This window comes from Dreissena polymorpha, chromosome 1 (assembly GCF_020536995.1).
Source record: "Dreissena polymorpha isolate Duluth1 chromosome 1, UMN_Dpol_1.0, whole genome shotgun sequence".
NCBI classification, from domain to species: domain Eukaryota; kingdom Metazoa; phylum Mollusca; class Bivalvia; order Myida; family Dreissenidae; genus Dreissena; species Dreissena polymorpha.
Genome location: NC_068355.1, coordinates 139,824,088 through 139,849,679, shown reverse-complemented (window position 1 = coordinate 139,849,679; position 25,592 = coordinate 139,824,088). Strand labels below are relative to the sequence as shown.

Genomic DNA, 25,592 nt, shown 5'->3' with positions numbered 1-25,592 from the left:
CTTATGTATGACCCAGTTGTACCTACCTCATTTCCCGGTCAGTGCCAGTGTCTCTTTCAGGAGACATCTTAGCCAGAGCCTCCTTGTGAATGTCCAGTTTCTTCCTGATGGCAAGGTGTTGTTTCTGGAGCTCGTGTTCCATCTGTTGAAAAACTGGGTTTAATTCATGTGCATTAAGTGTCCTTCCAGATTAGACTGCACAGTCTCCACAGGATAATCAGTAGTGACAATGGATTTTTCTAAAAAGAGACTTTCATTAATCCAAAAATACTACAAAACAAGAGGGCCTGAAAGGCCCAAAGTCGCACAACTTTTAAGGCTTTACTATAGCTTTACTATAGTTTTACTATAGCCATATATAAAAATGCCCCCCCCCCCCTGCCGGCCATGTTTTTCACTTAATCAAAACCATTTTCAAACTCGCCCAAGTTATCATTGAGACAAATCTTCTGACCAAGTTTTATGAAGATCGGACAATAAATGTGGCCTCTGGAGAGTCAACGAGGCAAACGTTGACGCCACACACCGCACAACGGACAAAAGGCGATCACAAAAGCTCACCATGAGCACTTTGTGTTTAGGTGAGCTTAAAACGGAAAATATCGTCCCTGATTAGCCTGTGCAGACTGCACAAGCTAATCAGGGACGACATTTTACGCACATGCATTAATATCGGAAGTTGTTTCACCTGTTGCTGTAGACGCCGGATGTTGTACTGGTGCTTCTCGTATTGAGACCGCAACTCCCGACGGTGTTCAGCTTCCAGGGTGTGGAACATGTCCGACCACTTGGCCTGGAACAGAACACGGACACTGTGGCAAATACAACAGGTAACTTAGACAAAGATCAAAGATAGAGTTGCGTTCTTGAAAAACTGGGCATAATGCATGTGCGAAAAGTGACATCCCAGTTTAGACTTACCAAAATAAAAATTCCCAATTCCGCCACCAACCATGTATTATCAAGCCCAGTTCTTGAAAAACTGAGCTAAATGCATGTTCATAAAGTGCAATTCTTGATTAACCTGTGATGTCTACACAGGCTAATCAGGGACAACACTTTCCGCTTTAATAAAATTGTTTGTTTAAAAGAAGTCTCCTCTAAACAAAAGCCCAATTTGGCCAGAAAGTGTCATCCCAGGTTACTGCAGAGGCTAATCTTGTATAACAGTTTAGGCAAATGCATTTAGCACATTTTTTCCAGAACAAGGCTCATGAATAAATAAAGACAATCATAAGACGAGATCTAACCTGCTGTTGTTGCAGGGTTTTGAATCCGGGGATCACACCCGAGTCCGCTGACCGGTCACTGGCCACTCCCCTACTCGCAGCTGACTGGTCCAGACTCGTGGACTGATTGGCTTCACGGGCATAGGCTCGTCTGAGAAGCTCGTCTTCATACAAGGTGCCCACTTGGCTGGGATCTTGTGAGTCTAAGCTGCCATCAACATGTGACCTGAAAGGAGAACTGCGGGTTGAGAGAATGTCAATTTTTGCTGGGACTTGTAATATTAAATTTTACAGACATTTGTTATAAATGTAGCTGCACTATAATTTCAGTTTAGATATTTATTTCCAGCATAGGAAGTGAAAACTTGATCTGTCAGATGTAAGAATATTTTGCCACAATAGAAAACAAGAGGGCCTAGATGGACCTAGTTCGCTCACCTGAGAGGAGTCGGTTCATTCAATCTTTACCTAATGTCAAACTTGACCTAGATATTAACCAGACAAACATCCTCGTCAAGTTTCATCATTATTGAACCAAAACTCTGGTGTAGGGAGCGTTTTTGTTTTTGTAAGATTTGAAATGGTTACCTATATTTTGAGTTGACCCCCCTTACCAAACATCAAACTTTGCTTACAAGAATTTTTATAATATAATGAAAATTTGGACAATCTAAATGCAATAATTATGGCATTAATTATGTGATTTTGCTTATCATCAAACTTGACTGAGATCTTTCAGCAACTTTGATCAAGAATGCTTGAGAAATGTGAATGCTAGTGTTTACATTTTACCAAATGTGGACGGACAGACAGCGGACAAAGACCAATCCTAAAACCTCACCTGAGCAATCAGGTGAGCTAAAAAGTGTGTTTCACCGATCTGAGCCATTTTCAAACTTGTCCAAGAAATCAATAAAACCAATGTATTGACTAAGTTTCACAATGATTAGGCAAAAAAAGTTACTTCTATAGTGTTCGATCACAAGGTTTCTCTCTATATAGTCACATAAGGAAAACTGCCCCACCCCTCTGGCAGCCATGTTAATTGACCCATGAGGACCATTTGCAACTCATCTGAGATGTATATAAAACAAATCTATTCACTAAGTTTCTAGATGATTGGACAAAAAATGTGACTTCTAGTGTTCACAAGCTTTTTTTTTACTATATAAATATAAGAAAACTGCCCCCCCGGCAGCCATGTTATTCAACTGACCGGAACCATCTCTCAACTCTCGTATCAAGGAAACAAATGTTCTGACTTCTAGAGTGTTCACATGTTTTCACTATATACATATAGAGAAAAATGCCCCGCCCACTGGCGGCCATGTTTTTTCACCGATCTGGACCATTTTCAAACTCGTCAGACATATCAATAAAACCAATGTTTTGATTAACTTTCATGATGATTGGGCAAAAATGTGAATTCTCGAGTGTTTACAAGGTTTCTCTATAGCCATATAAGGAAAACTACCCCGCCCACTGGCAACCATGTTTTTCAATGGACCGGAACCACTTTTGAACTCAACCAACATATCATTAAGACAGACATATAGACAAAGTTAAATGAAGATTGGGCATTAAATGTGAGTTGTACAGTGTTTACAAGCTTTTTCTTTTTTATGACCTAGTGACCTAGTTTTTGACCCAGCATGACCCAGTTTCAAACTCGATCGAGATATCATTGGGACAAATCTTCTGACCAAGTTTCATGAAGATCGGACAATAAATGTGGCCTCTAAAGTGTGGCCTCTAGAGTGTTTATGAACAAATGTGGATGGACGGCGGACAAAGACCAGTCACAAAAGCTCACCTGAGCAATCAGGTGAGCTAAAAACAAGAGCTGTCACCATAGGATGACATATGCCCCTTATAAACGCTTTGATAGAAGTTATAGCATCTTTCGAAACCTAAATGCAGATTTCGAAACCTAAACGCGGACCATAATTTAAAGGTCAAGGTCACAGGGGTCAAAATTTGTGTGCGTATGGAAAGGCCTTGTCCATATAAACATGCATACCAAATATGAAGGTTATATCTCAAGGGACATAGAAGTTATGAGCATTTTTCGAGATCTAAACGCAGATTTCAAAACCTAAACGCGGACCCTAACTTCAAGGTTAAGGTCACAGGGGTAAAAAATTGTGTGCGTATGAAAAGGCCTTGTCCATATACACATGCATACCAAATATGAAGGTTATATCCCAAGGGACATAGAAGTTATGAGCATTTTTCGAAACCTAAACGAAGATTTCGAAACCTAAACGCGGACCCTTAGTTCAAGGTCAAGGTCACAGGGGAAAAAAAATGTGTGCGTATGGAAAGGCCTTGTCCATATACACATGCATACCAAATATGAAGGTTATATCTCAAGGGACATAGAAGTTATGAGCATTTTTTCGAAACCTAAACGCAGATTTTGAAACCTAAACGCGGACCCTATTTCAAGGTCAAAGTCACAGGGGTAAAAAATTGTGTGCGTATGAAAATGCCTTGTCCATATACACATGCATACCAAATATGAAGGTTATATCTCAAGGGACATAAAAGTTATGAGCATTTTTCGAAACCTATACACAGATTTCAAAACCTAAACGCGGACCCTACCTTCAAGGTCAAGGTCACAGGGGTTAAAAATTTTGTGCGTATGGAAAGGCCTTGTCCATATACACATGCCTACCAAATATGAAGGTTATACATGTATCTCAAGGGACATAGAAGTTATGAGCATTTTTCGAAACCATAACGCAGAAACGCAGATTTCGAAACCTAAATGGGGACTCTAACTTCAAGGTCACAGGGCTAAAAAAAATTGTGCGTATGGAAAGGCCTTGTCCATATACACATGCATACCAAATATGAAGGTTATATCTCAAGAGACATAGAAGTTATGAGCATTTTTGGAAACATAAATGCAAAGTGTGACAGAAAGACGGACAGATGGACGGACAGTCCGATCACTATATGCCCCCTTTTCTCGAAAGGGGGCATAAAAACATCCAACCTCGAATAACAATTAACACATAAATGAAACACAACTACACTGTATTATTATGAAAACATGAATAATCAAAGGGGAGTTACTACTGTAAACTTAAATGCAATATTTATAAGAGTTGTCTCACATGTTACATGACCTTAATTCATGATTGTTTGCAAGTCTTTTTACTATATAAATTTAAGGAAAACTGCCCCGTCCCCCTGGCAACCATGTTTTTCAACAGACTGGAACCATTTTTAAACTTAACTCACATATCTAGGAAACAAAAGTTCTGACAAAATTTCATGAAAATTGGGCCAAAAATAAGACTTCTAGAGTGTTGACATGTTTTCATTATAAACATATAGAGAAAAATGCCCTGCCCACTGGCGGCCATGTTATTTCACCAATCTGGACCATTTTCAAAATTGTCCGAGAAATCAATAAAACTTATGTTTTGACCAACTTTCATGATGATTGGGCAAAAATTGTGACTTCCAGAGTGTTTACAAGGTTTCTCTATAGCCAAAAAAGGAAAACTGCCCCGCCCACTGGCGGCCATGTTTTTCAACCGACCGAAACCACTTTTGAACTCAACCCACATATCATTAAGACAAACATTTTGACAAAGTTACATGAAGATTTGGCATGAAATGTGACTTCTACAGTGTTTACACATTTTTTCTTTTTTTTTTACCTAGTGACCTAGTTTTTTACCCTGCATGACTCAGTTTCAAACTCTACCGAAATTTCATTGGGACGAAGCTTCTGACCAAGTTTCATGAAGATCGGACAATAAATGTGGCCTCTAGAGTGTTAACGAACAAATGTTAACGGACGGAGGGACGACGGACAAAGACCGGTCACAAAAGCTCACCTGAGCAATCAGGTGAGCTAATAAAAAGCCTATATATATAAATATCTTAATTAAAAGTGCTAGACTAAGAAATGATTTGATTTAAACAATTTAATAGAAAATGTCCCAAGACTAGTCTGGTTTGCCACCTTGACACTTTAACTTAGTTTGAGGCAGCGCCTGCACCTCTAGTATCCTAGACAGAGCTCCAGCTAGGATTTGAAAAGTGCAGGATGCTCTTTTGTAAAAAGAACAGTTGAGTGTGCGCAGTCATGTCATCCCTTAAGCATATTTTCTCTGAAGTATGTGTTACATGTATATATGCATATGTCATATAAAGTGTATTTTCATTAAAAAATGTGTATCTACAATTAATTAAAATAGTTTATGTGTACAAATTTAATTCATTTATTGGGACTTATGTTAATTTCCTGTAAAATAATGTCATCAGCTTAATAATAGTATAAGAGCATGTAGGGGGTTGAAGGGGGCCACATTGGACCTTGAGAGGGGGGGGGGGGGCAGGGTGCTGCGCTCTTCCATGTTGGCCTAGGTGGTGCACTCAACTAGATCTTTCTCTGCAGCACTAGCTCAATTGAGTCACGTTTTGAGAAAACTGGGCTTCATGCATGTGCATAAAGTGTCATCCCAGATTAGCCTGTGCAGTCCACACAGGCTAATCTGGGATGACACTTTCTGCCTAAATTCACTTATTGGATTTATGATAAGAATAGACTTCATTTAAACGAAAAATGTCATAAAAGCGGAAAGTGTCGTCCCTGATTTGACTGTGCGGACTGCACATTATGCCCAGTTTTCTTAGAAAGCGTCTCAATTTGTCTTACCTATACCTATACACAGATGGACCGTAGTTATCCATATTCAAATATCGACTTTCTGATTCCAGCATGTCTGTATCTTCCCTAAAAACCAATATGACAAGACATAATATGAATCATATTTAAATTCACACCTGCAAAATGAACATAACAAATGTTATAAAAACCTATAGAATTACAAAAGAAATTAAGAGCATAATAGGGTAATGTAACAACAACAAAACTATATATGACTCTACAGTAAGGTATATTGAAAAAACTGAAATTATGCAAAAGGTAATACTTTTAGCAAAATATTAGCTAACATACATGTAGTATTGAAGAAGTGTAATTTTAATTGAACCATAAGATTCATCTTATTTTCATTTGCAAAGTGGACAATTTCATAATCTACATTTAACTACAGCAAGTAAACCTACATGTGTATATTGAAGTAAATAATATAGATTCATTCTTGTAATTATCAAAGTTAAAACAATGAGTATTATACCTTTTTCCTTCTCGTCCATGTGGCTCAATTCGCGATTTCCTGTCCTGAGCATCTGGTTCCTGAATTTCTCTGGAAGGTTTGAAGACTTGTTCCCCGCTTCTACTGTTGTCCTCAGTCAAACAATCTCGTGCACTTTCCCTCTGCAACAAGGCTCTGATCCGCTCCATATCTAGCCCAGTCTCATATCTATCCATGTCCTCTGCATCTTCTTCAGGTCTGGAAGTGTTCACTTTGTCAGCTCCTAGCACATCTTCCACAACTTCCCTCTCTTCTGGTCTTGTTCTCTTGGTAGCATCTTTCCTACTTTTATCCTCCCCTTCCTTAGTTTTATATTCCTGTTCCTTAGTTTTATCCTCCCTTGACTTTCGTTCTGATTTATCACTCTTCTCAGATTCTCTTGGAGAATTGTTAGGCGAGTTTTTGGGTGTAAGCAGCTCAGACCCAACTCTGATCCCCATGCTGTCTTTTGCTGTTTTAATGATCCTGAACTTGCCGTTTTCCTTCACCGACTCATACTGAACAAGCGGTGGAGATATTGATACACTTTTATTCTCAGTCTTTTCAGTTCCAGCATAAAAATCATCAGCTTTAGTATATCCATTAATATCATCAGTTTTTGTTCCACCATTAATATAATCAGATTTGTCCATCCCATTTTCTTTATCAACTTCTAACTGTTTCCTATCACCGTTCTCTTTGAAATAATGATCATCAAATTCCAGTTCGTCATCTTTTTCATTTTTAATCCCATGAGATCTTTCTTTTGCTGCTTCTTTGCTACAATTACTACCTGATCTTGGCGAAGACTCTGAAGAACTCGCTTCACGTGTCACTGAGAACGAACGTGACAGTGGTTCGTAGACTTGCCTCTGAACATCAAGCACAGGTTGCACCTTGTAATCATTATCATCCATAGGTTGCACTTTGTGATCATTATCATCCACAGGATGCTCTGTGTCTTCATTATGATCCAGATGTTGCTCAGTGTCATCATTATCATCATCCATTGATGGTGAAGCTGACTTGGGTGAAACTGGTGAGACAGGTTCTAGATCCATGTCTTCCAGTCCATACAATTTCATGATATTTGATTTCTCCTCATCTTCATCATCAAATGATTCAACAGCTTCCTCGCTTACATCACTTTCAGGGCTTTTTGAGTTGTTGTTGTCATTATCCCTTTCATCCAGATACTGAAAGAGACCAACTTTTGCATCAGTGTTTTTTGCCTTATCAGTATCTGATTTTATTTCAGGCTCTGCTTCATCAAAAGAAATCTCATCTTCATCCGTTTCATGACTTTGTTCTGAGTTATCTTGATACTGGAACAGACCGACCCTTGCATCAGTTTTTGGCTGAGTATCAACTTGCTTTGCTGATGCATTTGTGTTGCTGTCAGCAACATCAGCCCTGACAATGTTCACAGCATTATCCAGGGCCTTTCTCACAACTGCCTCAGCAATGGCACTGCTGTCATTGCTTAAAAATGACTCTTCCAAACCTCCATCTGGAATTTCTTTCATTTTAAAAGAATATTCCCCATTAGCGTCACCCATCTTTGTTACAGCAAGATCCCCCTGTCCCTGATCTTCTCTCAAAGCCATTTCATCAAAATTCAAAGTTGAGCTTTCAGCTGTATCCACTGTGATATTTTCCATATTTGACCCATCTGGATCTACCAGACCATTGTTGACATTGTAATCCACCATATCGTCAATATCCTTATCTACATCTTTCACCATTGCTTTCTGTGTATCATCTTGCTGATTGGCTGAAGTCTCCTCAGTTTCATCTTCTGAAGAAGCCTCTCCGGGAGTTGGCTCCCTTTGCTGCTCTTCCATTTTTCCAGGATCTGCTATGAACAAAGCGTAGAGTTAGAAAGCAAAACAATTATTTGCAATGAATAATCAAAATGCTGAATATATTGTAAAGTTTGTTGACCCGGACAGAAAAAAAAACACCTAAAAAGGACAAATTATAGTACTCACTGTTCATGTAAAACTCATCTTTTTATATTCATACAAAAGTAACAATTATTTGATAAAACTAAGGATTCCTTTGTTAAACATGTAAAATTTGGTTTTAATATCATAGTCTATTTTTCGCCAATTACAAACTCCAACAAGAGCACCGCCTTGCGGGTGCAGACCGCTCATCTATTTTCTTTTTAAAGGTGAAGGGACTCTCATTTTCAATCACAAAGGAGGGAGGAGTGGAGTGAAGAGGGGTGTATAGTGTGGGGTTGTGGACATTTATTACATTATCTTCCAAAAAAGCGAAAAAAAAAAAAAAATCGGGGGGGGGGGGGGGGGGGGGGGGGTTGGGTGCGATGGTTGGACGGTATTTCAAACATAACCGTTTAAAAAAAAAATTGGGGGGGGGTATAGTGTGAGGGTGTGGTGATAATTTGTGAGATGATCTTAAAAAAAAAAAAAAAAAAAAAAAAAAAAAAAAAAAAACATTGGGGGGGGGGGGGGGTGGGGTGGGGGGTGGGGGGGGGGTATAGTGTGAGGGTGTGGTGGTCATTTGTGAGATGATCTTAAAAAAAAAAAAAAAAAAAAAAAAAAATTAGGGGGGGGGGGAGGGGGGAGGGCACGGGGGAGGGGGGGAGGGCACGGGGGATGGTTTGGGTGAAGTCTATTGTGGTATGTCAGGTAAGAGTAGTTTCATCAAAGTATCAATCAAATCTAATCATAAATAAAGAAGTTATGGCAATTTTAGCAAAATTTAATAATTTGACCTTGAGAGTCAAGGTCATTCAAAGGTCAAAGTAAAATTCAAGTTGCCAGGTACAGTAACCTCATGATAGCATGTAAGTATTTGAAGTTTGAAAGCAATAGCCTTGATACTTCGAGTGGATCGAAACACAAAATTTAACCATATATTAAAAGTTACTAAGTCAAAAAAGGGCCATAATTCCGTAACAATGACAACCAGAGTTATGCAACTTGTCCTTTTACTGTACCCTTATGATAGTTTGTGAGTGTTCCAAGTATGAAAGCAATATCTATGATACTTTAGGGGTAAAGTGGACCAAAACATAAATCTTAACCAAATTTTCAATTTTCTAAGTATAAAGGGCCCATAATTCCGTCCAAATGCCAGTCAGAGTTACATAACTTTGCCTGCACCGTCCCCTTATGATAGTTCATAAATCTTGCAAGTATGAAAGCAATAGCTTTGATACTGTAGGAATAAAGTGGACCTAAACACAAAACTTAATCAAATTTTCAATTTTCTAAGTATAAAAGGGCACATAATTCTGTCAAAATGCCAGTCAGAGTTACATTACTTTGCCTGCACAGTCCCCTTATGATAGTTAGTAAGTGTTGCAAGTATGAAAGCAATAGCTTTGATGCTTAAGGAATAAAATGGACCTAAACACAAAACTTAACCAAAATTGTCAATTTTCTAAGTATAAAAAGGGCACATAATTCTGTCAAAATGCATGCCAGAGTTATCTAACTTTGCCTGCCCAGTCCCCTCATGATAGTAAGTAAGTGTACCAAGTTTGAATGCAATAGCATTGATACTTACTGAGAAAAGTGGAACTAAACGCAAAACTTAACCAAAATTTTCAATTTTTTAAGTATAAAAAGGGCACATAATTCTGTCAAAATGCACGCCAGAGTTATCTAACTTTGCCTGCCCAGTCCCCTCATGATAGTAAGTAAGTGTACCAAGTTTGAATGCAATAGCATTGATACTTACTGAGAAAAGTGGAACTAAACGCAAAACTTAACCAAAATTTTCAATTTTTTAAGTATAAAAAGGGCACATAATTCTGTCAAAATGCACGCCAGAGTTATCTAACTTTGCCTGCCCAGTCCCCTCATGATAGTAAGTAAGTGTACCAAGTTTGAATGCAATAGCATTGATACTTTCTGAGAAAAGTGGACCTAAACGCAAAACTTAACCGGACGCCGACGCCAACGCCAACGCCAACGCCGACGCCGACGCCGACGCCGACGCCGACGCCAAGGTGATGACAATAGCTCATAATTTTTTTTCAAAAAATAGATGAGCTAAAAATACAACAAAAAAAAGAGCTTTAAATATTTTGTGTTGACCAATCTGCAGGTTGCAGCTGCCTGCTATTTCGCATAATATCTTTTCCAACTACAGTGAAACCGCGCTGTTAAGACCACCTGTGGGACTTTTGAAAAGTGGTCTTAATAGGGAGGTGGTCTTAATTCTTAGTTTTTATAAATTTGATGGACAGATAATACAAAAACGTTAATATTCAATGAATTTATATATTTTTTGCATAAAATATAGCAGTAATTTATTTATGCAGTGTACAAAGAAAATATGTCAGGCTTTTCAAACAAGAAGTGAAAATACTTTACATGTACTTTTCATCATGACACTATCCTTTAGGTTTACTTAAGGACTTCAGCTGTTCTTATTAGAATAGCTTGAACCTTGAAAGGAAAAATAAGAACATTAAGAATGGGTTATACAATTAAATGTTAGGATTGCAGACGACATTTCACATCTGACATATTTTTTTCAAACATAGCTTAAACAGGAGTTTCTCATAACCGGCAATTTCTATTAATAGCGCTTTTTTTTTCTATGGCTTATGCAATTTGTTTGGTCCCAACGTAATAGGTTATCAGCTGCATACAAATCTCATTAAGCGGATTCATGTCCAACTATCAAATGACACCACGGAGCCGAGCAAATAACGTTTTGGAGAGAAAGAAAAAATAACGAATAACACACCAGAGTCTTTCCAATGTCTAATACATCTGCCAACTGCTGTTGAGATTTTCCATCACACACGTTGATCAAATCAATCCTCTTTCAAACACAACTCTTTCCGTTTTCGCCATTTTGAACAACGATATGGTATACAGGTTGGTCACGCGCTCAAACCTCGAACAAAACCATCTTACTCAAATATCCTAACTGTTAAATTATTCCCGATAGTTAATCTTTAAAGTGTGTACCAAACAACTACCAATTTACCCATCAAATACTCGATTATAATAGCTTATTGTCAATCAAGAATCAAAGGTTAAAAAGAATAACAAGTGCCGAAAATCTAACACCTGCATCGCAAATCGATGCCAAAAACAGTTGTTTTGAATTGTGGTTAATTGGGTCACAATGGCTTCGTACACAAACCTGATCAAATCACAACACCAAATCAAGTAAGGTGTGAAAATTACTGGTCGTTTGGCGGGTGTCAGTTTAGAGCAATTTCGTTCATTAGTACTGATTAAAATGGTCGTAATACTAATAGTGGATTAGCGGGTTGCTAACGGCCATTGAAATATAGAAGGAAAAAATCGGGACTGAAAAATGTATGTCGTCTTAGCGAATTGGTCGTAATACGGAAGTGGTCGTAAAGAGAGTTTTTACTGTATAATATAAATAATTTATGACGAAAATTTGTGAATTGTTTTCTATACCTTCTTCAGTAAATCAATCATTGGAAAAAGATATTTGAGCAATAAGCTTTTTTACAAGAAAGTTGTTTTCATAATGGCCTACATTGTTAGGGATAAATCACCAGTCCTGTTCACGCAACTTACACAATATGCTGAACCAAGCAAACATTTGGTGGATGTGGACTCCCATCTTCATGGATTCCAGACCACCACCTACCAGAAATCCTGTTCCAGTTACATTGTATAATCAGTACAGTGAAAACTCTCTTTACGACCACCTCGGTATTCCGACCAACTCGCTAAGTCGACCACCATTTTTCAGTCCCGATTTGTTCCTTCTATATTTCAATGGTCGTTACACTCACTAATCCGACCAACCCGCTAATCCGCTATTACGACCACTTTAATCAGTACCAATTATCGATATTGTTCTTAATTGACACCCGCCAAACGACCAGTAATTTTCACACCTTACTTAATCTGATGTTGTGGTACTATCAGGCTTGTGTACGAAGCCATTCTGACCCAATTAACCACAATTAACGACAACGGTTTTTGGCATCGATTTGCGACACAGGTGTTAGATTTTCGGCACTTGTTATAATTTTTAACCCTTGATTGACAATTAGCTATTATTATTATTGAGTCTTTGATGGGTAAATTGTTAGTTGTTTGGTACACACTTTAAAGATTTATTACGGCGAATAATTTAACAGTTAGGATATTTGAGTAACACGGTTTTGTTCGTGATGGATATAAAAACCGACTTTTATACCATATCGTTATTCAAAATGGATAAGCGAAAACGGAAAGAGTTGTGTTTAAAAGAAAAGATTGATTTGATCGACGCAAGTGATGGGAAATCTCAACGACGATTTATTCGGCATTAGAAAGACTCGGGTTCAAGCTATTCTAAAAAGAAAATCTCGACTTTTATTCGACAAAATGCTAAGCAGACGACAATTGACTCATTCGTTAAGTAAACATCAAGGATCTTGATGAAAAGTACATATACATGTATTTACACTTCTTTAATGAACAACTTGAAATACTATCTTTGTACAATGTATAAATACAATGTATAAACGGATGACTGTAATATTGTATGCAAACAGATAAAAGTTCAGTGAATATTTACGTTGTTGTAATTATATGTCCATCAAATTCATGAAAACTCAGAATTAAGACCACCTCGCTATTAAGACCACTTTTGAAAAGTCCCACAAGTGGTCTTAATAGCGAGTTTTCACTGTAATTAAATGCTTAAATTACGATTGTGTGAGCATTACATAGGGCAATACCTTTACAAGACATGCATTTGGTAATCTGTAGTTATCTGAGTGTATTTATGACTGGATCTACTGGGATAAGACAGGGAGACTGGCTGTTCCCATATCTTTTAATGTAAAGCAGTCTTTGAAATTAATCACTTGCTTAAACCCGTTCTAAGTAAAAATCAATAAGACAAGTTAATCATGAAAACAATTTATAAAATTATGATCTATTGAACAAACTACATAAACAAATTAGCATCCTTGAAGAGAAATCATTTTAGCATGTACTGATTTTTGAGGACTTGAACTTCCCAGCCATTAATTGGGAGAAGATCAAAACAAGTCTGAAGAGATATAGTACATGTAAGTGCAAGTTTTAAAAATGCATAAGGGACTGCTATTTTGAACAGATAGTTGATAAACCCAATAGATTCGGTATATGACAGGAACCATCAATCATATACTTGATAATGACAAATGACTCCAACAATGTGCACAACATTAATTACCAGGACCGTTTGGGACACAGTGATCATAAATTCATAAAGTTTATTAAATTGTTGTATGCTATAACAAATATACCAAGATAAAAACTTTCAAATTGAACTATAAAAAACTTTATTCGAGAAAGTAAGAGAAGGAATGACCTTGGATTGGGATGAATAAATGGAGAATAAGGGCACTATTGAAATGAGAGACATATTTATGACTATACTCAGGCTTTTTCCGCCCTATGCCACGGGTCCGAAATTCGGCCCCATTCCCAATGCAAATCTGGTTGTTTTTTTCCCAATTGAAAAAAAAAATTCCCAATTAAAAAAAAAAAAAAAAAAAAAAAAAATTTAATTTTTTTATTTTTACCCTTTAAATATATAAGTTGACCTGATCTGGTGTAGAAAACAGAAAGTATTGCATAATTAAATTATCTGTTGCCTTGAATTTGTTTTAAGAACTGTAAAATATGTTAATGATTATTTAAGACTTTCCTTTTTTTCCTCAAAATCCGGCGCTTCCCGCGATTTTTTTCACCTCAAAAAGGCCAAGCCTTTTCCCCAAATTCAGATTAAAAAACCTGCACTAATCACACATGTTCATAATATTTTGTAAAATTTTAATAATAAGTTATCAAAATAGTCGTTATTTACCAGTTAACTGCTTCTTTGAAATATAAGAAACACTGTTTTAAATAATTTACATGCGAAAATTTTTCCCAATTGAGCCAATTTTGCGATTAATTTTTTTCCCAAAATGGGGGTTTTCACGACGCGAAATTCCCAAAATTCCAGTGTGGCGTTTTCCCAAAATGGAGCGGAAAAAGCCTGATACTGAATAATGAAATGAACGAACACATACAAACATGTACCAAAATGAAGAGCAGTGTGAAGAAATACAAAAACATCAAGCATGTATAGTATAGGTATAAGAGGCAAAATAATGGAGAAAACTATCAAATATTTATAATGACAAGAATAAAAGTGAGAGCAATAATTGCAAATAAGTGTAAAAATGTGAAAAGGAAAAAGCAGAGACAGCCCAATCTAATTGCAAAACTTTCTAGACATATACAAACTTGAAAAGGATAACACGTAGTGTAATTATCGGAGCTACATGTACTTGATACTAAAGACCGGAAAACATTGATAGCTAAAAGTGACCAGGAAAAAGCAGAGGTTAAGGCGACATTCTTCACCCATGTATTTACAGATGAAACTGATGAAAATTTTGATAATATGGAGAACATAAACTTCGAGAAATTATCAAATGATGATAATTTTAAACCAGAAGAAGTTAATTAACTATTAAAAGAACTTAACACATCCAAGTCTCCAAGTCCACACCAAGTTCAACTGATTGTATTGTCACAGCTGTCAGATATAATCCATATACCTCTGTCCCATATGTTCAACAGTTCCTTCAAGTCAGGCATTGTGCCTAATTAATGGATGACAGCATTATTAAAGAAAGGATATTTTTTTTAAACTAGCTTTAAACTACAGCAAGGTCAGTCTTACTTTTGTAATCTTCAAATTGATGACAAAATTAATTCGTATATGATTATGTTACCATATGAACTTCAATAATCTATTCATTGATACATGTATATGTACATAGAAAGTTTGGAATTATAGGAGCCTGATCAACCAACTGAGAGTTATGGACCACTGGTATATTAGATTGAGGAGTTGAAATTGACACAGGTACGGATTTCATGAATTTGTTCGACAGGGTCTCGCACAAACGATTAATATATAAATTGGAAAGATATGGTATTAGCCCTCAAACATGTGAATGAGTACAGAACTTTTTAAGCAACTGTAAACAAAGAGTACAAATTTTTGGGAACTATCATTTTCAAAAAATCTTAACTTAATTCATGTCATTGACGATGTTATTACTTTTATTACTATGATTTCCAATAATTACCCAAATTACAAGAGATAACTTAAATAAGTCTTAATACCTTTATTTTTTTATATAAATAACATTTTTAAATATGAAAAATAACACAGTTGACCAAAATAATCAAATAATGTTAACATAACTGCAACAGTAGGCTGCATAAATATTTCAAATTAATTAATTAAAATATGTTAAAAACACAAAACGAAAGAATATGATTGTAATAGTTTTTATTTGCTTCCAGCTCTAAAATAAAAAAAATTGTCACCATGAAGTAACATTTACTTCATTATCTATTTTATAACACTTTATTTCAACTCATTAACCAACAGGAATTTCAAGTGAAGCAGAATCCTGCTTTTTGATGCAAGCATTTCACAATTTTGTCACTTTTGACTCCTCCATATTAATTTTTTTATTATCTTCCTTGCATCATTTTGATGCAAATGTTACCATGAAACTAACATAAAATGTATGTTTTATTACAGAAAAAGGTGTTTTTTAGTTGAGTAAGATATACTAAAAGTTATACAAAGCAATATTTGTAGAGCAATCAAATAATATCCATACACAAAATACCTAGATTTCAGTATTTTGACCCCTGAAAAGTTAATTTGACCCCTGACAATTTCAAGCACAATGGTCATTTGACTTCTGGTTTTTAAAAACTTATTGAAATCCCTGAACCTATATCAGCATAGTTGACAGTTTCATTAGATCGCAAAAATATCATAAGATCGCAAAAATATATGACAATATGAAAATAACACTTTATTTGCACAGCGCTTAATCCTCCTTCCAAACAAGATCTGTATTTGTTGATATAACAACTGACAGTTCTTATTAATGTTAAATTTCATCATGATTGAGGACAGACAATGTTTAAAAGTTCAACAAATACATTCAGAAGACTTCAGAAGATTAAAAAACAAATAATGCTGATTTTGATTTCAACCTAATGTGTTTGTGTTTAATTAAGCGTGAAACCAAGTTTCCAAGTTTATTTATTTCAAGCTCATTTCATGCATAACATGACAGTGTGAGCAAAAGTTACACAAACATAAATTAAAAAATACATAATTGAAGGGGCCATTACATAGCAAACTAAACAAAAACAAAAAAACATTTAAAGGGAGAGAATGTTTAAAAGTTAAGCATTAATCACATGGGGGTAACAACATACACTATTTGATTGTATAGAAAAACAACACCAGAAAAATATAAGTTCTAAATTAAAACTGTTTCAATATTTCCTTAATGAACATACATAGTTTTCTGTAATAACTGTTAGTATGATAATCGATGGACATTAACAATTTAAATTTAATAGTATTAGGTCTTGTGTAATATTTTTTATCAATAAAACGTTTTCTTAGATCTTTAAGGGCATTACATTCAAGTAAATAATGGAATTCATCACCAATGTGATTATTGGAGTTACATAAATTACACAGTCTTTGGTTCGATTCTATTCCGTACCAACTTCCAGTTTCGACAGGTAACCCATTATTTCTTGTCCGAATTTGTATAATGTGTTTTAAAAATTTATCTGGAGTTTTAACAAGGTATGATTCGAACCCAAATGTGTCTTTAATTAGCCTATAATTACTGCATTTACTAGAATTATGTATATCTGAGTACCATTCATTAATAAACAGATCTGAAAGTTTTTGTTTTACGCTTTGAATGAGCCAGGTGCAATTCGGAAAATCATGAGACTGCCAAATCAGGCTTCCTGAAAAGGCCGGACCGCCGGTCTTGTCCAGCAAAATTTTTTACGGTCCGGCGAAGTTTCTAATATCCCCGGTCCTTGTGACAGGCCAAAAAAATATGACTTAATAAAGAAAAGTCTAATACTTGCCAAAAGATCGAAAAAAGCAACATTAGAATCACTCTTTTTGTGAATTTCAAGCCTTTTTGTCAGTAAGAACACTAGCGCGTCACTAGTTCTTAAGAGTGCTCTCCCTTTGAAACGTCGTTTTTTCAAAAAGGTCAATTTCATTGGTCCGACATATTACCATCTATCTAATTACAAAGGTTATAACAAAAAACTACACCTGAAAATAAATGTAGTTGCTAAAGTTCTTCAATGGCAACACCAATCGTGCTGCGTGATTTTGTTTTGAGTCTGACTACAATTTAAAGCTGTTGTCCATCATACACTGTAATCACTAGAACACACAAGTGTTTTGATTTACTTTATTGAGTGTACTTATAGGCTGCACATAGCAATAAATATGAGTTTTAATTTACTTAATTCTTCAGTTATAAACTCACGCTTTTTGGTCAGGTGAATTTTTGTCCGGACAGGCTAAATTTTCCATCAGCCTGTCCGGTTGACAGGCACTTTTTGGGACTTTTCAGGAAGCCTGCAAATATTCATCATTCCGCATTTAACAAAAATGTTTCGGATGCACTCTATCCAGTCAAATTTAGCATTTTCTATTGCATGTATATTAAATAAGGTGTTGTAGATTTGATATGACAATTTAAAACACAATGGATGGACCAATTTAGACCAAAAGGAAATCATTCTAGTTTCAATGTCAAATTTGGAGGGGCTTTACTCCAGTTTCTCCGTATATAATGCAAGATGCCATACTGGCTTTAACCCCTAATATAATTTTCAGAAACTTCAACTGAACTTTTTCTAATATATAATTATTTCCAAACCCCCAACATTCACAACCGTACAAAAGAATAGGTTTAATCATCTTATTAAAAAGATCAATTTTCATATCTATTTGTAAAGCGAGGTTATTGCATTTATTAATCAGACAGTACATAGCTTTTGTTGCCTGTTCGGCTAGATTCTTTTTGGTCTGGAAAAAAGAGCCACTGCTTTTGAATAAAATACCGAGGTATTTATAATTTCTAACAACTTCAATGGGATGATCTTTATAGTAGAAACAGATGCTGTAAATGATAATCTCTCAAAGGATGTCACTCTCATCTAGAACAAAGGGGCAATTAGCAACCTGATGATAAGCAACGACAGCAGGGACTTGTTTGAACGCAATCTAATGACTTTATATGCTTCAGTAATGTACCAGACCAGATTTCTTGCTATATAGATTAGCAAAGACTATAATTATAGTGTCAGTAATGAAATTTAGACACTCTGAAAAAATTGTCGCCACTTTTGAAAATATGTCCCAAGTTCGGACAATGGCCATTGGCAGCGAAACTCCTGAATGTGAAGGGCCTATACTATTTGACAATTGTAAATGAAACAGATAAATACAGACTACACTGCAACTCCGTTACATCGCGATCCGTTATATCGCGCTGTCCATTATATCGCGAATCGGCTATGGCTCCCCAAAATCCGGCAAGAATGATCACAAAAACACATTTTTTTTAAAATTCGTTGATAAGTTATAATCTGACAATATACAAACTGCGATAACAACCGGTTCTGGCTAGTAATTGATCACCCGTTATTTTGCAGCTTATACTTGGCACGCAGTGGAGCGTGAAAACAGACCGTAAGTGACAGTGCTGTTTTAACACGGATTGAGTTGTTTGCAGCACTTGAGTTATTAGTGTCTCATTCTCGATAATAATGTCAGTTTGTTGTTTTTGCTATTATATTTTAGCTGAGACAATTAGCAGTTTGAAGCCACATCAATAATCAACACTTAATTGTCGTTTTGTTAATTATCAGCTTATTATAACTATTGTTTGACTATGCGTATATACAGTCGTTTCATTTTGTTTATATTATAAAGTTGATATCGCTCATCATTACCCGATAATCCTGTATATTCCAGTTTTAAAGCAAACTCCGGTAAATATTTACGATAAAAGTGCTCAGTACACACACACATTCGCAATTATTCTTAAGTATCAAATACATTTTGGCATTTGTTACAATTTAAAGATGTGATGAAATAACGTCCGATTGGGGCGTTTTTTTCCCCACTGAACATGCGTAAATCGCCTGACGTGATGTTCATGTTTTTATACAACACAAAATACACCCTCACTTTCCATGCGACGTTCTACATGTCTGCATAATTTTCGCGCGCTTTTTATGGAGACAAAGGATATTTTAGCACTGTTAATTTGACGCTAGAATTTGTTAATGTCGCATTAGCATTACAATTCGGAAGCGTGTTTTGGATTACAAATTTAGTAAAGCTCATTTGAGAATCAAACGAAACATTAACATTGTGCGTAATTAATGCAACGATAATTTGTTTAAGCGCATTACATGCCATATCGCTTATTAAAATGTGAAAATAATAACTAAGAAACTAGCGTAAATCTTGGTTTCTACACTACACAAATGTAGGTGTATATCTTTTATACACTACACAAATGTAGGTGTATATTACCATGATTGTACCTGAAAATAAAAATTAATAATGGCATTACAATTTCCACGGTAATCAAAACTTTAATTACGATATTACTTTTATACAAATATATATTTTGTTGTTGTTGTACAAAAGTACATGTAAAATTGGTTTGCAAGTATTACGATACAAAGATAAAGCAGCACCGTACATAAAATGAAAACACCGATGAAATTTGACACATTAACTGCACATCAACTGCTTAACAACTAAGACAGACATGTCTGGATTTATATCGCGCTCCGGATATATCGCGATCTTTGGACCCCGTCAATCGCGATATAATGGAACTGTAGTGTACTACAGGGAGCTAAGTCTAGCCAGTATTTTGTCAAAACATTGTCGAGTTAAATGTTTTCGTTGTTATGTCCAAAAATACACATTTAACTATAGATTGACATATCACACACGCGTGTTTTTGTATTTGTTTACTCCCAAAATTCGTATGTATTCATTAAAAGAGGTGATACTATGGATAGACATGCTATAAATGTGAATATACATTGTAACATAATAATAAAGGGAAGTTACACATTGAGATAAGTAACCAGTGAGGACGAAGAAGAGGCCACTACAGAGGATCAAAAGACCTGCTGTAAACCACCAAAGGTAACCTAAGGTAAGTGATACATTTGCCCTCTCAGTCAAAAGAGCAGCAACTAAAAACATTTGAACTACATGAACATCATATACAGTGATTATTTTTGCTAAAAATTAACGCCGATTTTCGGCTGCTTCCCAATCGCAAAAATCTACATTTTTCCCAGAAAAATGACCAAAATTTCCCCCAAAAAGCCCAATTTCCAAAACAAAAAAAAACAAAAAATTTTTTAAGAAATAAGTCTCTTATGACTTATGATTTTTTAACTCTAGATCTCAGCTTTTTATTTTAACATCCTACCTAATATTTAACTTTAATTTAGTCCTTTTTGTCGATAAATAATTCCCAAATTTGCCACTTTTATCAATTAAAACATTCCCAATTTGACCAGACTCCTTTTCCCAAAATGGCTACAAAAAACCCTGAACATGCACTTAAAAACAATTTTAATTCTGTTACTTATAATAATATTTATAATGCTCAATTTTTCCCAATTTCATGGTTTATCGCACTATTTTTCTCAATTTCATGGTTTATCGCGCTGATTTTCAAAATTCAAATGGCACTGGCTGTAACAAATAAAAGCAAAAAAACTGAAATATGATTTCTAGTTGCAATAATTCAACTCTTAGCTTTATAACACAAAAGGTTGCTGAGAGTTTCAATGAGCCGTCTATTGTCCAAAGGTGCAAACTTTTATCAACACTCCAAAGGCTAAGGAACACTGATACTGCAAAAACTTATCAACTTTTACCTGTTTAAAACACAAACTCATGCAAATGGTACCATTAAAGCAAGAAATAATTGCCTTTTATTTACTTTGTTATTCTTTGGTATGATCTATCAACCATATTGGGAACTGTTGTAATGTTGCCAACAAAAAGCGGTGAGGTCACATTACACTATAGCTGCAACGATTCACCAACAGCTCAATTCGATTTTGATTACAGACAGTCCGATACCGATTGTTTCTATTCGATTTATCTTTCAACCTAGTTTTATCATATATTCACTCTTCTACCTCAAAATAATCACTTCTGTTCAAATGTGTTGCATATCAAGATATCTTGGGCATTTGTGTGTTTTTGTTAGATATAGTTTGGTTGGTTCAACAGTGTTTTAAAAACTGTTGAAAGTGGGTTAAATTAACATTTGTAAGAAATATTTAGCAAGAAACTGCCAATTTTCTGACAAACTATGTCAATATTTCAATAAAACAAATAAAAAAGAATAGCAAATTAGGAACTCAATATTAATATCAATAAACTTCTGACTAGAAGATTGTGTTGACTACACAATAATATAATAAATAAATAAATAATAATAATGCTGGCGACTTGAGTAGTTGCACTGGTGCTACCTCCTGCTAAATCAACGTTATGTTTGCGTTTGACATGTTGCATTAGATTAGTGGTTGAGCCGGACTTAGGGTACGCCACGTCCATGAAGCACAGTAAACGTAGCTTTATCGGGAGGGCTACCATCCGGAAACCCAAAATACTGCAACACTTTTGATTTTAGTTCTTAGACGCATCTGATAATTTCAATTTGTCAGCCACAACTTTTTCAGCCATTTCGACGCTTTTTCCAAAAGAAGACCATAACGCGCTTATTGATTGGATGACTAAAGTAATAAATAACAAATCGCGCGCGTCGTAATTACAGGTATATATAAAACCTATACCTTCCTGTATCAAATAGTCAGAGTATAACGCGCTTTACGTATCTAAGTCTATATGTTAAAGAATCGAATCGAAATTGGTAGGATTGGTATTGTAATCGAATCAACGTATTTAAAACCGATTTTCGATGCATCGGCTCAAATCGTCGCAGCTCTACATTACACCAATCTTTTGCACATCGTGATATTAGTCCAACTTGTTGACGCTCAAATTTTAAGCTACATTTTATATTGGTAATATTTGAAGCGTACAACCGGGGAACGACTAAAACAATGGTAGAAAGTTTTAGTTCTTTGTCTATACTGTTGCGCAAGGATTTTGTGAGCAACACTCAAGCCCCGATATCAGACACTTAACATCAACGGATTACAATAATATTTACATACCTGTATAGATAATTCATTTCTCGATAATGTTCCGTAAAAATTATGTAATGACACTTTGAATTTTGCATGCCTGAGCAATTTTAATCCAACCACTATTCAAATTTTCAATATCTCTCGATTCAATCGCTGTGTACATATTAATCGATAACATAATCTCCAAGTAAACCATCTGGTTTAAATGTGAAGAATAAACGGCGGGAAAACACAGTTGGCGTTCGTCTGATGTAAGCAGAGAGCGTTATATAGTAAAGCGCTGTTATTGTAAAGAGAAATTAGGCGTACATGTTACACTGTGGTGTAGACAAACCACATTTTTCTGATTGGTCGATATTTAAATCTGTTTCAAAACATGGTGTGAGGTTAGTAATTGTGTTACGATTTAAGCAGACATTCAACTTAATAATTATTGCCTATCTAACTTCAATTCGACGATATTTGAGGTAAAAATGGACTTCTGCAGAGCTCCAGATAAGGATTTGTGAAATTAGTAACGGTACTGCCACTGACAGAAAGAAAAGGAGTAACGCTTAAAATCAATTAGTACCAGTACTACCATATCCAAAAATACAGGAAGTACTGTACTACCCGTGTTCTTGGATATTGAAGGGTGTATTACTGACTTTACAGAAACATTTGCAGCAATTATAATAAATATATTATGTAGCTTCTTTAACAGTTACTGTATTAGTTTTTCCATTCTGAATTATGATGCAAATACAACTACACATTAAAACTCATGACTAATACTATTTCTTCATTTTTCTTGACAAGAAAACACAAGCCAACTAGTAAGCTAAGTAAATGACCACTTATTTCACTGTCTCATCCGTTTCCCAACGTTTTAAGCCACCGATGCAATCAAATCGTTTAATATCGGGCCGACAATGTCTTTTTCGAGGTTTACAGATTTAATGTCAGGATGGTTAGACGACACCGTATGTAGTCATTATATGATAAAAAGTGTTGTTTTGAACCGCTTTTGGTTAAGCCAGCATTCCATTGCGCGCAGGCATATTGTTTTTGACGGATTTACAAGTTACAGGAAATCACGCGACAGAATAGACATTAATATATGAACCCAGTCTACAACTTTTCGGTAATTTAAATTAACGAAAAGCGCCGTTAGGTTAGAGACCAACAAATCACGCCTCGCTCAAGCAGATGTATGGGTACGACCAGATTTTTTTCGTAAATGCGTAAAATGGATATTAATGTCGTAATTGTACTTCCAGTTTATAAAAATAAATGAGTATTATTGGCAACGTATAACGTCTGTTTAGTGATGCGCATGAAATCAGATTTGAGATTGTGTATATGAACATGGGCATATGTACTGCCAGAGCCGCCATAGCATAAATTATCAAAGGCTCTGGGAGTATGTTTTATATGGACTAATATGATTTCATTTGTTAAGCAAAAAGAACTCGAATTTACAGATGTTTTTTATCATCACATCATCAAAGGATTGACACCAATAGGGTAAGTAATAAGACACAATGTCAGAATGATAAGAACTCGCCTAGGGCTAGGAGTAACAGACACTTGAATCAAAGTTCAAACTATTGTCTTTGATATTTCTAGTTCTGGCTACCATAACTTTAAATGTCGCTTTTTATGATTTTTGACTGGAGCGACTTTATAGTTATGGACCAACCCCATTAGGAAAGTCAACCAGAAATTCCCGAAAAGTTGACAGTTAACAAAGACCGGTCCAAAACAGCTTTTAAATGCAGTTGTTGGCCCAAATCAACCACTTGATCGGAAAGATTGACATTTTTCACATTTAACTGATATATTCTTTCACAAAATGCTATCTTAAACATTTAAAATGTATCTATTCTGCTCTTACATATAAAGAAAAACAGCGATGTGACAGACTTTCTTGAAATGCGAGATTTCACGGTCATATGACGTTATTTCTATTTTTAGTAACAAACCATGTGCTCAAGTGTTTTCAAATTCAGAATGACTTTTCCCGGTATTTTTAATTATTCTGGCTTATTTTGTAAACAAATTGTAGTGTCAATACAAAGTCAAAGTAAATATTATATAAAACTACCTGATTCACAATGAAATCAGTCTTATAATCCACCAGACGTAAGTTGTTAATCACAAATAATAGATTTCAGAAAACGAAAGTGATGTTTACAATTTCAGCGTAAAATGTCAAGGTCGATCCGAAAGTATCCAAATGAAAACTCGTCACGTGACAAAGCGACAATGGCGTCAAAATTGTGAATTTAAGACTGATGAGAGTAATTTTCATCTATTGTAAGATGCATTTGAAACATTTGAACCTTAAAATATTCCTCGATGCAGAATTTATATTCATTCACCATTATATGTAGAAATGTATCCAAGAAAATGAGCTTTCTTTGATTTATAGCGTGACATAAATATGTTACGACTCTGGTTGACTTTTGATACGGGGTTAGCTTCAGCGTACAGGTCTGTCAATACTATATAAACTGTACGCTGAAGTTTCTTTAGCTATGATATTTCCAGTTGCCTCACAAAATTTAAAATTGGTACAAAGACGTGCTTAAATAAATATAACAATCGAAACATTGATTTTGATTAATATTTCTTATATAATTATATATGCCTTACTGGAATCCTCTAGATCCTTTGGAAGCAAAGCAAACTTTGAAAAATCATATAAGAAAACTAGTTTTGACAAGCATTGAAGCAACCAAAAAAGCGGAATTCGTTTCGAGTTAGGGCCCTTTGTTCTGGATCCCGACTTGTATTTGTCACTGGAAATACCGGTTCTTAACGAAATATACCGGAATCTACCGAAACCTATCTAAATTACACCAAAATGCCGTGTAAAAAGTTATATTAAAATAATATGATAATAGGTGCTACCTAATTTACGGGCAAAAGCTTAGATATTTGATTATCATGTATTGTAATACATGTAAATTATTGTGTACAAAACATTACAAGACTTTCAATAAAAATGTAATGTATACAAAGAATCCAATTACATTTTGTGCTTGATGATAAAGTGTTTTATATCAGCCAAGCTTTAAGATCTTATATCTTATAATTGCGTGCTTCTTCAGCCTCTGTTATTCAAAGCTGGTTCAGTG

The 25,592-nt window shown here is 35.3% G+C and overlaps 1 protein-coding gene across 5 annotated transcripts in view; it reads right to left on the bottom strand.

Moving 5' to 3' along the window:
* Positions 1–25,219, bottom strand: part of LOC127852290 (putative protein tag-278) — an 82,022-nt gene extending 56,803 nt beyond the window's left edge. For 3 of the 5 annotated variants that reach the window (XM_052386212.1, XM_052386242.1, XM_052386233.1), the window contains exons 1-6: positions 25,108–25,219; positions 6,395–8,246; positions 5,911–5,988; positions 1,251–1,455; positions 689–793; positions 27–142 (exon numbers count right to left, since the gene is read on the bottom strand). In XM_052386212.1, the coding sequence (XP_052242172.1) occupies positions 27–142; positions 689–793; positions 1,251–1,455; positions 5,911–5,988; positions 6,395–8,235 (2,345 nt within the window). In that variant the 5' untranslated portion in view covers positions 8,236–8,246; positions 25,108–25,219. Of the gene's footprint in view, positions 1–26; positions 143–688; positions 794–1,250; positions 1,456–5,910; positions 5,989–6,394; positions 8,250–25,107 lie in introns of all 5 variants that reach the window. The other 2 variants (XM_052386222.1, XM_052386217.1) reach the window with 2 other exon arrangements.
* Between the last annotated feature and the right edge of the window lie 373 nt (positions 25,220–25,592).